Raw genomic sequence first — 12,697 nt, 5'->3', positions numbered from 1 at the left:
TTCATTTAATTAACTACAACCACTAACACTGACGTTTGAAATGTTCAATGTGGGGTATGAAAACATGAGCGCTGACAATTTTTTCCTGTTCATTTTGAAATGTATGCCAATGCTTTTTTATTCCATACCTCCTCAGTGACTTCCTAACAAAGCCATACATTAATATCTGCATCATGTCTTCAATTATATAACATAATGAGAATGTTTTTTCTGCCACCTGCTTATGGGCTGTTATTATCAGACTGTTAGTACAGGGCAAAAGGCTCTAACACCATGAGGTAGTCAATTTCATAACATCATCCCAAGGCTATCTGTGTGTAGCCAATATGTATGTAATTAATGAGTTTGGTTTGTTAGTCTCCTCCCTTAGAGTAGCATGAGCATAAAAGCCTTTACACATGCACACAAAACGCCACGACCTTCCCTCCCACAAGGCTATGTATGTATTATTAAAAGTAATAGCGTAATTGTGTCAGCAGTCATTAGTCAGGAGGACAGAGCAGATAATTAGAATCCTCAAGGAAAACAGCACCTCAGCCACTCCAAAACTGTTCGTAACACCATTACAAAGCTGATTCACAGTTTTCTCATCTGCCACTGCCATGGTTAAAGTTTGGGTTAGGCACAAAAGCTACTCTAGAGTAAAGTAAACTTTGGGCTAAAATATTCACCTCATTTAGGTTAGAGTAAAAATGTGGCCATTCATCGACCCCAACATCCTCCTTAAGAGGAATGTAATACTATTTTTCCCTTTGCCCTTCTGACGGACAAGTAATAATTCATGTGATTACTGAAAGTCCTTGTCAGGGAAACGTACCCATAGATCAGATTGTATACATTAAACTGATGAGGACATTGACACCAAAGTCATTCATCTGACTGTAGCATAACATTGGATTTAATGCTCCATGCTAATCCTTTAGCATATGCTAAGTAATTGATACCCATTTTATTTTATGTGTTTTACATATTTTTATATATTCTTAAAAACTATAGACCAAACTAACCCTAATATATAGGGCTGTAATCAACCAAAGAAAATCTTCATCGACTGAAATTCTACCTACACCTCACACTACCTGATAGCATTGTGTGTCCACCAAAGTGTTTTTTTCCTTTCACAAAGCATGACATTAACACTTGCCCAGGGCAAGTTAACTCTGTGTTCAGGCAAGTGGAATGCCTCAAGTGGAAAAAAAAATTGATTTCCGATGTAATAATGTCCATTAATAAATTGGGCACATTTAATACTTTTCCATCTGCTTACCTGAGTCCGTCTCACCACTAAACATTGAACAGTACTAATGAGAAAAATCTGACATTGTAGACACTATAGACATCCCAGTCTCACTCTTGAGGTCATCAAAATCCGGCACTTTGGCAGTGAATTGCGGCGTTAGACACTGACGAGAAAAGCCGTCCTTTAATGTCGGCATGATATGCGGCTGGTCGTCATTATAGTAGCGGCGCTCGGTGGCATCAGGGTTAAACGCAGTGGGACAAGAACGAAAGTTAAGGTGGCAAAAGTCCGAGGAGGATGGGTGGTGGATGGGTCCAACAAACATGAACTTTCACCCAGCAGAGCAGTGTTTGTGTCCTATGAAATTATAAAGCCAAACCCTGCTCTTTTTTTCCTGAACCCAACAACATGCGTGTGTTGTACTGACATAGTGCATTTATTTTGAAAGAGACTATATGTAAACGGTAAATTTCCTGTGAAAATGGAAATGTATTTTGAAAGAAGACAATGCATGTATCAGACATAACTTGACACGGCATCCAAGAACGTCCACATCCAACGCACCCAGGGTACCTTGTATGTCTTATCTGGACGTTGAAAATCCGTGATCAAATGGCAATATGTGACGAGGTCGGAGTGAGAATGTGTTGCTATAGATGTCTGGGGTTGCAGGTGTCATATACAACATTACATTACTAACTTTAAATACCTCTGTAACTCTGTCTTTTTGGAGAAATTAATCAATAGTGATAAATCCAACGCTGAACATCTTCTATAAGTATTTATCCATTTTCTGATTAAAAATAACACTTAAAAAATGTCAATCTTTGGGTAAAATGCTGCGCTCATCACCGGCATGAGCCGTCCAATCACAGTGGAGAAGGGGCGGGACACAGAATAGAACGACCATCACAGAGGACAAATACTGTACAAGGACTGAGCTTTTTCAGCTGGGAAAAGAAATGCTTTAATGGACACAAGATCTTATTAAAATAACACCAGGGATTGTCTGACCAATGAGAATTTGGTTGGACAAGTACATAACGACCAAATAATTGACCAACTGACCAGACACACTGGGGGCAGAAGAGCCCCAAATCGCCCCTTGGTGTACAATCGTGCCCTTTTCTTCATGGAGCACTGCTTGCTTTCTTTCAGCACTCATGTAAGCTAGTTGGGCTGTTTACACAAGACCTGTCGCTGCCCTGAGCTCTGCAGCCGGCTTGCAATCTGCAGCAGTAGTATGGCATTTGGTCTATTTTCCCACAAGCAAATCTGGCAAGAAAACATTGATAATTTACTCTGAAGGATATCTGAAGGATTTATCAGATGTAATATAAAAGATCTGATTATGATAAATGATACATTTGGAGATGTTTGGAACATTAGATAAAGCTAAACACTTCCAATCTCACATTAATTACATATAATTGTGCAGTTCTCTTAAATAAACTAGTCAGACGTCGCTGCATTTCTGTTGGGATAATACCGTTGTGCTGTATTGCTGCTTTTGACAAAACATTAGTGGCAATTGCTCAAACATAGGTGTTACTTTATGTTATTATGGATTCTGCTATCAGTCAACAAAGCATGGAGCACTGGAGCCAATGATTTAACGGGTCTGACTTTAAGACTTTGTCGTCCTCAGTCAAACTTTGATTACTACCTTCATATCTGCAGTGTTCTCTGATTGCAATGCTTGTCATTTAAGCTTCTTAAAAAATTATAGGTTGAACTGGCAATCAGTTCCAACAGTGGAACTTCCAATCAATTTTAGCTATGCTGACCTTTAAGACACAAGCACACTTGAACATGGTAGGAAGAGTAGAAGCACAGTTAGGTAACTTGTAGACTCAGGCAGGTGTTGATACATATTGATACATATTGATACAACCATATTAATGTCAACTACTGATGATTCCTTGGTTTGTCCTGTGTAGGGGAACCCAGTGCCCCCAAACTAGAAGTCAAGATGCAGGACAGGGGCAATACTCTTAAGGTCAACTGGATCAAGCAGGATGATGGCGGTTCCCCCATTAAACACTACCTGGTCAGATACAAGGCTGTGAGTATCCTGGGCAAGGAGGTAACCTGGTACCACTTTGCTGTTATGCTATGTTCTTCTCAACTTGTTCTCATTCACAAGTCATCAAAAACTGATGCTTTGTAATGCCCCCTGCATGTGATGACGCCATCTGTGTGTCACCTGGGTGTCACATACAGATGAAGGGTGCCAAAGGGTGTCTTTTGCATTGGTATCAAATGCAAGAGGCGAGAGAAAGCATCAATATTTGTTGACCTGGGATGAGAATGGGTTGTTTATATGCCTCTGTGCTGGCGATAGCTGTGCTGTGTACATACACAGGGCACAAACGTTCACTTGGACTTGAACTGATGAGATTTAAGATCAAAGGTCAAAGTCACTGTGTCCTTGCATCTGCGCATTCTAATGAACACAAAATTTCAAGAATGCCTTTCGGGAATTTCTTCAAATTGGGAACAAACATCCACCTCGAGTCACAAATTACGTGAGTAGAATTTAGTGGTCAAAGGTCAAGGTAACTGTGACTTTGCATTCATCTCATTTTCATGAATGCAATATCTCAACAGGGCCTTGAAGGACTTTTCTCAAATTGGGCACAAATATCCAAATAGACTTAAAAATGAATTTATAAGAATTTTGAAGGTCAAAGGTAAAGGTTACAGTCACCTCACAAAACGTCTTTGGCTATAACTCAAACATTCATATGCAAATTATAACAAAATTTCACAAAATGTCTATCACACTTTGAAGTACCTTCAAACATTTTTCTGTCCATTACTCAAGGTCATAACTCAGGGACAGAGGGAGACATTTGATCAGATACTGAATAGGTGACACTGATCTTGAAACTGTGCTGATTGTAGAGATCTTCTGCGTTGCTGATGTTTTCACAGACATGGATATATAAATTGTAACTGCAACTTGACTGGTTTTCGGAGGCTTACAACCGTGAGGTGATAATTTTAGTTTTTCTCTGCATTGGAATCATAAAAAATGCTAATAAACAGTCCTTGGAAAGTTTACCAAACCAAGTAGAAGGAGGAATAAACTTCTAGCCTCTGCCATAATTACAACTGACAACTCGTCAGTACATTAAGACACCCTTTCATCAAAATGTTGAAGTGGTTCCTGCCTAAGAAACTTAATTTCTTTCAAACACATCTTCTCAGACAGTTGGCATGTTTCATGAGCCTTTCCTCTGTGTCTGTATTGCATGACCAAAATCTCACTTGCTTACCCAGTTCTGAGTTGTGCCCCCTCTACATTCCTTCCTCAGAAGCATGTATCTGACTGGAAACCAGAGATCCGCATTCCCCACAACAGTGAGTACGTGACGCTGAGCGGCCTGGACTGGAATACAGAGTATGAGGTTCACGTGGTGGCAGAGAATCAGCAGGGCAAGTCGGAGCCGGGCATCATCTCCTTCAGAACAGCTGTAGACCCCACTACCATCCCAGGTACTATTCCCCTCATCCCGCCCCCAAGCATCTACACACAGCAGCCACAGTGCGTCAAGGCTTCCACCGTGACCAGAAAGGCTCTGTTATTTGGATCCTTAATTATTACCGGGTGCTTATTCAACGCTTGCTGACTGTGTGGTCTGACATGGCTCATCTGTCTCTGTCTGTAGCAGAGATGTATTGTTTACTTTTCTTATTAGTGCAGTTGGTAACAAAGTGGAAATGTATGATGCAGTCCCTACTGAAGTAAAAGGCAAGCACTATATTATTTGCTGAAAGCAATAAAAAAATACATGTAATATTGCGGCCTATGCAGTTGGTTTGAAATTAAAAGAGACAGCACAGTCTCACAAAGCTGTGTGAAATGAGCACAAAGTCTGAATGCTTACGAGGTGTTGCAGTCATGAATAACCAAGAGTAAATCTTCCTCCACCTTGAAAGGATTGCATTACAGGGATATAAATTGGATGTGACGTTATTATCCTATGAAAAGTTTAACTACTCGTTAAAGTTTTAGATTAGATAAAAATTAGATTCAGGAAACCAAACCAAAACATTAGGAAGTGCTGTATTTATATGCAGACTAATGATAATAGATCAATTATAGCCAATGAGCAGTGAGGTGTATTTCAACTGAAAACCCCTTACACCAATGCAATGCAAAAGTAAGGAAAATCTGTACATGAATTTAATGCATGACAGCTATACAAGGTCTATGCGAATTACCCGTGTTCCTGTGTTCCATTTTCTTTAAAAACAAAATAAATAGCTCATTTTGAGGAGAGAGAAATGGAGTCAAGCAGTAGCAGAAACCTATTTAGACATAAAATGTCTAAGGGCTAATGTTACTTAAATGGTACATATACTAATCTGACCCAAACTGGATGCTAATGCTAGCTGTTGTGGCTAGCCCTGTTTTGTGACCAGCATATAATGTTAGCAAGTGCATATAAGCTACACTGCCATCTTTATCCCAGTTGCCGCTCAATCTCAGGCCATATATTGTCCTTTATTTGGTTGTTAAGGTAGTTGCCGCAGTGTTTGTTGTATAATATTGGGTGTCAAGGAACCAAATTAAGATGTCCCCCCCTTTTGGCAGCACACTAGCCATGACATCAGGATATCAGTTAGAACAGGGGTTGGCAACCTTTACTCTCCAAAGAGCCATTTTTAGCCCAGAAAGCTCTCAAATAATCTTCCTGGAGCCGCAAAACATATTTGATCCTCATAATGAAGGTAACTGTGAGTCTGAATTCATCCATCAACATTACTAAAAGGTCTAATAAGCATTTAGTGATATGTTTTACTACAAGGTAGCTGCTCTGCTATGGGCTAGTTATGATTGTTGGGTACTTTAACTTTGCAGGGTTGGTGGTAAAAGCAAACAAGTATTTCCATGCACCGTTGAATTCTCTATTGCCCTCCAAGACTTTTTTTCGATCTGGAGTCCATAGCTAACGTAGCTAGGGAGATCCAAGACAAGCCAACCCTACTGAGGTCTGGCTAAATTTAAAGGGAAAGGTGATGGCCGTATGAAGCACATTTAGTGGTTGAAATGTAACATTTTTTTCTGTGAACACATTTTTACAATTGAGAATGTAAGAATCATTCAAAGCCTACGACAGCAAAAACTTAAAATTTTTGAAAGTTGACGTTATTAATTTCTATATAATTCTTTGCCAAAGCCACAGAGAGCCACTGGAGAGAGATTTTATTGGTCAGATATGAATATTCCAGAAGGCAGAAATCTGCTGAAATTGAGGTCCACCCAAATATTTCTTTCAAGCATTCATAATATATCAGAAAATTAGTCGCAATGAATTTCTTGAAGGAAAATCCAAGTTTGGTGTGAAACGACTTTTTAACTACCATGAGAGAGGTTACTTATTGGACGAAATGCAGACCAAACAGTTCGTATGTTACCCTACAAAATAGCGCCCAGTGAAAGAGGTTATGTCCTTAGCGTACAGTTATGTAATTCACATAAAGTTACAGAGGTTAGGTTCAGGCAAGTAAAGTTAATGTGTTTAGGTTTAATAAAAGAAACAGGTTGATGTTGTACCTTAAAATGACTCAAAGTTCACTCCAAATTCACACTCACGTTCCGAAAACGCTTTGCCATCGAAAAGTCCCAGGGGAAAGTCTGCATTTTTGTGACCCAACCTGCCTCTGTAAGCAGGATTTATTGTGCATCAGCTCTATGCAGAGCCTATGCCGAACGCAGAAGTAAAAATCCTACATTACAAGCCTGTTTGGGACTGCTTCCTTGTTCACTCTCATCAGCATATTGCTCACGTGGTTGCAGCCTTTCAAAAACGTGGGGTATGTGCAAATTTGGGTGCATTGCTTTTCGTAGGAAAACGTATGAACAGTTTATGAGAACAGCCTGACAATAGTCACAAATTACAGGGCTTCTCTGCAGTATTGGGAGAAATATAAAATGCTGTTTGTAGGCTGGATGACAAAACAATTGTCGAGACTGAACATTAAAATCAGAATCAGCTTTATGGGCCAAGGAGGTTTCAGCATGCAGGAATTTGACTCTGATTTTTTTAGTAGCTCTTACTTTCTTTAAACACAATGTCAAGAGCGAATGTAGAGGAAGATACACATACTGTAGATGTGTCAATAAACAAAGACAACAAAGCTACGTACTCATGTGTTGTAATCAAACAGTCGTGCCTCAAAAGTTGCTGAAAAGTCAAACTTTTATGTCACTAAAAATACACAAGTCGAGACTGGAAGCAGGGTCATGGGGAGTTTGTTTTGCTTTTACCCCTGGCCTGTGCTCTCTGTCTTTCTACTCTCAGTACCAAACTTGTGCTTGTTTCCAGTTATGTCTCCTCCACCTAATCCTTTCCCCATGGAGAAGTACATTTCTCTGTGTTTTCATGCATTGAGCACCTTATTAGCATTTTAAAATATTGCGCTCACTTCACAAAATTTCTGAGGCCAGACAGCAAAAGATCAACAATAAGTATTGAATTCATATGAGGAGCAGAGGCATACGCTCGCTGTATGTTTTTTTTTTCCCTCTTCTTTGATGCTCTGCTGCTACAGATAAAATTCAGCATCATGGTTCTCTGCTCTCCTGGCCTTCAGTGGCGCCTTTAAGGCAGCTGTTACTGCTCGAGTTCAGTGAGCAATAAAGTCAGACCAGATATCAGTCAGACCCAGAACATTTTGTCCAGTTAATACCAAATACTTCTCTACCCAGGTGGTCACGGTCAGCCTTTGCTCTGTTGCTGTGTTGTTGTGGGTGCTCATTTTAACTCGGGCTGCCTCCCCATTGCGCTATACCTGAGCTATAAAACAGGTTAAACTTCTGTCTTTTTCTGTTCTCTTCTTTTTGTCTTCAACTGAAAAAGAACCCTGTCAGGTTTTCTATCTCTCTGCATCATCTTGTCTTTCTGACATCCTTTCCTTCAGTTTAAGGGTTTTATCTTTTACTTCTCTCACATAAGAGATATTGATTGTCTCAAACATGTTTCTTTCAACTGTCAAGGGAACATTAAGCCTTTGAACTCTGCCAGTGCATTCGTTGGTATTTTTGCTTAATGTGATGTCATTCCTTGGAGTATTTTCAAAGGCTTAATACCCCTAAAATCTGTACAACCTCAGCTTAAAGGTTATGTAAGCCAGTAAATCATAACAATTGATAAAAGTAAAACATTCTGAAATCTGACATGTTTTTTCAAGGAATTTTAAATTTAAACAGACACATCATATTGATCCAAAAGATTTGTAAATGTAGAAACATGATCAAAATATTTCTTAACACTCCATAAGTTATTTGAGCTATGTACACAGTGTTTGAGATAGAGCTGCCCCCTCACAGTCGACCAAACGTTAGTCGACCTGAAAGGCCATTAGTTGGCAAGATGTCATTGGTTGCTTGGTCGCAGGGGAAAAAAAAAAAGTGAAACTCTATTCGGAGCTGCGTCTTGTCAAAATAAATCCAAACCTATATGACTGGACAATAGGCCCGTTTCCACCGCAGGAACTTCGGGGTAATTTTACGGGGCCGGGGCCATTGGTGCGTGTCTCCACCGCAGGAACCACCCCCTAAGGACAGAGTTCCGGAACTTTTACAGGGGCTAAACAAGTCCCTGCCTCGGAATAAGTACTCAGAACGGCCCCGAAAGACTCCTGGCTGGGGCTTGGGGTTTACTTGGTGCTGATTGGATATACTCAAGGCGGGATGTGACGTGAACAGAAAAGCTACAAAATAGCCTGCATTTTTAAAACTCAGCAGACGAGGATTAGCTCGTTCATATAGCTTCCGCCAACATGTAAAAAAAACTCACTAAATGGCCCGTGAAAAAAATATTTTTTCCAGCGGATATCTTAGTTACAACATGATTGAGCTAGCAAAGCAGTTTTGTGTTGCTATGTGTGGTATTTATTCAGTTATGGGAAATCACGATGTCTAGAAAGCATCAGTAGTGGCTGCAGCTGACAGGGACAGCTCACAACAGCATCTGTTAAAAGCCTCCCGTTGTCGAATACGACATGAAACTACTCCAGTTAGCTCAATCATGTTGTAACTAAGACATCTGCTGGAAAAAATATTTTTTTCACGGGCCATTTACTGAGTTATTACAGACAGCGCTAACGGCTAACAGCTAACAACATCCCTTCGTCGCCCCGGTCAAAATGGTCGCGCAACGATTACGTCACATCCAGAGCCCGTAACTTTACAGGAACCTTCCTCGTACTCCGCTCTCTCAGTGGAGACACGGCGGTTGAGAGAGCCGAGCGAGAGGACGTTCCTGTAATAGTTCCTGCCCCCCAAATAGTACCAGGAACTTCTTCAGTGGAAACGGGCCTAATGTGTGACTTTAATTTGAAAGGACAGACACAGGAAATGGCCACGCTCAGCAGTCAGACAGGAGTCAGGTTAATTTCCAGGGCTGGTACCTGCGGTTATTCCACAGGCTAGTTAATAACATGTCGGGCAGGAAATACAAAGTGTGGGATCATTTTGAGAAGGTGAAGGACGAACCCAAGGTGATATGTAAACTCATCTTCATTGGTCGACTACAAACATGACGTATCATCTGAAACATGGAAGTAGCTACATGCCCATTAGCCCACAGCGTCATTAACAGGCGGCTCACTCAGTGTGTGACGTGCACTTGTAGATAAAATATAGGCCTATATTAATGAAGGTTCATTAGTACGCTTTTGTATTTTCAAGTCTTTTGGACCTCTTTTAGTCTTATGAAATGTTGCCATTGCAAGTGTAACACATCATGGTGCAAAAGACAAAAGTCTTAGCTTTCTGCTGCAAAAACATTTATACTCTAGCTATTACAGTTTTTATTTTAGATCCATTTTTAGCAGGGTAATGTAAACAATGATGGGACAATACTAAAGCATCACTGCGCATTTATCCCATCTTTTTGACCACTTGTAGCATATTGTAATGACATAATGTAATGAGGGAAGTCTTAGCTTTCTGTTGCAAACAGAATGAATGATCTATCTCGCAGTTTTTTTTTATTTTGGATTGATTTTTAACAAGATCATAAAAACAAAAACCCCCCTGCAGGAGGTTCATTTTCAGAGCGTTAAGAAATCTAATTTTCAAATGAGTTACACCAAAATTACAAACCAGATTTCAGGCAAATTAATTGCTCTCTTGCATGTCAGATTTATTAGCAATGAGACACACTTATGAGAAAAAGTGGTGTAAAAATAGTAAATCACATCATACCATCATGCTAAGTAATGCTCCATGATATACTAAATAAAATAAATTATTCTTACTTTAGTGTAACAACTTAAAATGACGATGGGGCAGACTTGAATAGGTGGTAATACTTTCTTTAATAAATATATTCCAGCGCATCAGTGCCTTTGTGAGGAACAAAAACACAACTACAATTTCAGTGACTGACAGACAGACGGATAATTAACCTCCTAAAACTTAGAGTACCTTCTCAGTATTCTAATGATGTCCCTAAATCCCCAAACTAACCCTCAGCTGAGAATGCTCCACAACAAATGCAATATTTACTCCAGTTTGAATAATGTTTGCTAATTACTACAGCGCCCAGCTGTTTTATCTGTGAAGCTTCTTTTTTTTGTTAAAGAAAATCATTAGGCAGGATTGAAATAAGTGGGTTTTTTTCCGTCTTGGGTGAACACACCAAGTAGTAGGGCATGATCCCCCACTGGCTTCCCACCAGTGAACATTGACAACCGAGTCTGATGGAGCACCAAGCCAGCAAGACCACTGCAGGGCACTGAGCCTCGTTCTCTGCAGCGCTGGGCAAAAGCTTTTTGCAGAACAAAAGAAAACTTACAGTACATTCCAAGAAGCCCCCTCCCTGGTTACAGTTACGTCTCAGAACATTTTAGACTGATAATATGCTTAAATATTTTCCACATTCTTGAAAACTGGGACAAACCCTTATTTTGGGTTCTTTTTCTAATATTTACTCTGCAATTAGGCTGGAAAATATGTTTTAAAAGATCAAAGTCTTGACGGTTAAACCTTGTAATGGACCAACCTCCCAGTGATTTAATTTTTCCTTGAATAGCATACATGACTAATGTCAGAGGTCAGGTCTGACGGAGTTGGCATCCTTCGGAGTTGACAAAAAGTTCCCGTAAAACTTCAGTCAGTAGCCCGGGCTATTATTTGCCTAAATCACTGAACTCAACAGGCCTACATTTGGGACAGGCCTTTAATTCCTTTCGCACAAAACCTCAGCAAAGATGGAAAATACAGTCAAATTGTTCATTTAAACTAGTAGGAATATTACTTGAATAAAAAAATAGGCTTTAGATAATATATCAATTATGAATCATTGATTTGATCTAGCACTGACACACAGAGCATCAGAGAGGATTATGGCACCCGGCATACTGACACAACACCACTGTATCCTGTTAAAACTATCCTCACAACTTGAGACAACCTCTATGAAAAACCCTTTTTCGATTATTTTGATCTGAGGACCCTTACGGACAAAAGGAATATGAATAACTTGCAGGGTAACCGAGGAATGAACACATAATTTGAGGTAGCCAACAACTTGGTTTTATACATCTGAAGAACCAGAGCAACCAGACCAGGTCTCTAATTGAGACAGGTGTTTGTTGGTCAAAATGTGTAGCCACACTGGACCAGTAAAAGCGACCAGGCTTTTAATTGGGACTTGGTGTTTAATTGAAGTTTCACAGTCAAAGTTGCTCAGAGTTTTCTTAATGCTGATCTTATACTCATAATTTTTTTTTCGTTTGCATTTAGAAGGGCTACAGAGTTGACCTGTTATGATTGAGACACGCACAATAGCAACATTATTCAATGAATGCATCAGAAATATAAATCTTACCAGTACTTAAGCAGTATTCCTGTCCTTTTGGGAAACCAGGAAGTGAGTCAGGAGTTCTTGTGACAAAGGTAACTCCTTTAATGCCTGATTAAATTATGTCTTTGTAGAAATCTGACAGAGTGACCAAAAATCTGGGACACATCTTTAAAGTCCCAGCATTTTCATGAAAAATATATTTTAAATCAATCAGTTACATCACAGTATATAACAGTCCATTTTAACACCACTGTTATCAGTATGTGCGAGGGATGGGAATCACCAGAGGCCCCACAATACGATATTATTACATTACTTTATTCACAATACAGTATTATTGCAATTTTTAAAGGTGTTGCAATATGCTGAGTATTGTGATAAAATATATTGCGATTTATAAACTTTTTTCACCTATAAATTATCAATCAATCAATCAATCACTTTTATTTATAAAGCCCAATATCACAAATCACAGTTTGCCTCAGAGGCCTTTACAGCATACAACATCCCTCTGTCCTTTGGACCCTCGCAGCAGATAAGGAAAAACTCCCCCAAAAAAACTCTTTAATGGGGGGAAAAACTATGTCCCCAAAGGGAAATTTTGTCAACATCACACAGAGTTTCAAAGTTT

General features: G+C 39.6%; 1 protein-coding gene across 14 annotated transcripts in view; it reads left to right on the top strand.

Moving 5' to 3' along the window:
- Positions 1 to 12,697, top strand: part of ncam1a (neural cell adhesion molecule 1a) — a 412,400-nt gene that overhangs the window by 359,715 nt on the left and 39,988 nt on the right. For all 14 annotated transcript variants that reach the window (XM_033644659.2, XM_078172300.1, XM_078172294.1 and 11 more), the window contains 2 exons: positions 3,181 to 3,305; positions 4,561 to 4,741. In XM_033644659.2, coding sequence (XP_033500550.1) covers positions 3,181 to 3,305; positions 4,561 to 4,741 — 306 coding nt within the window. The remainder of the gene's footprint in view (positions 1 to 3,180; positions 3,306 to 4,560; positions 4,742 to 12,697) is intronic.

This window comes from Epinephelus lanceolatus, chromosome 11, assembly GCF_041903045.1.
Source record: "Epinephelus lanceolatus isolate andai-2023 chromosome 11, ASM4190304v1, whole genome shotgun sequence".
In the NCBI taxonomy this organism is placed as follows: Eukaryota; Metazoa; Chordata; class Actinopteri; order Perciformes; family Serranidae; genus Epinephelus; species Epinephelus lanceolatus.
Note: the sequence above shows the minus strand (reverse complement) of the source record. Positions and strands in the feature narration are given on the sequence as shown.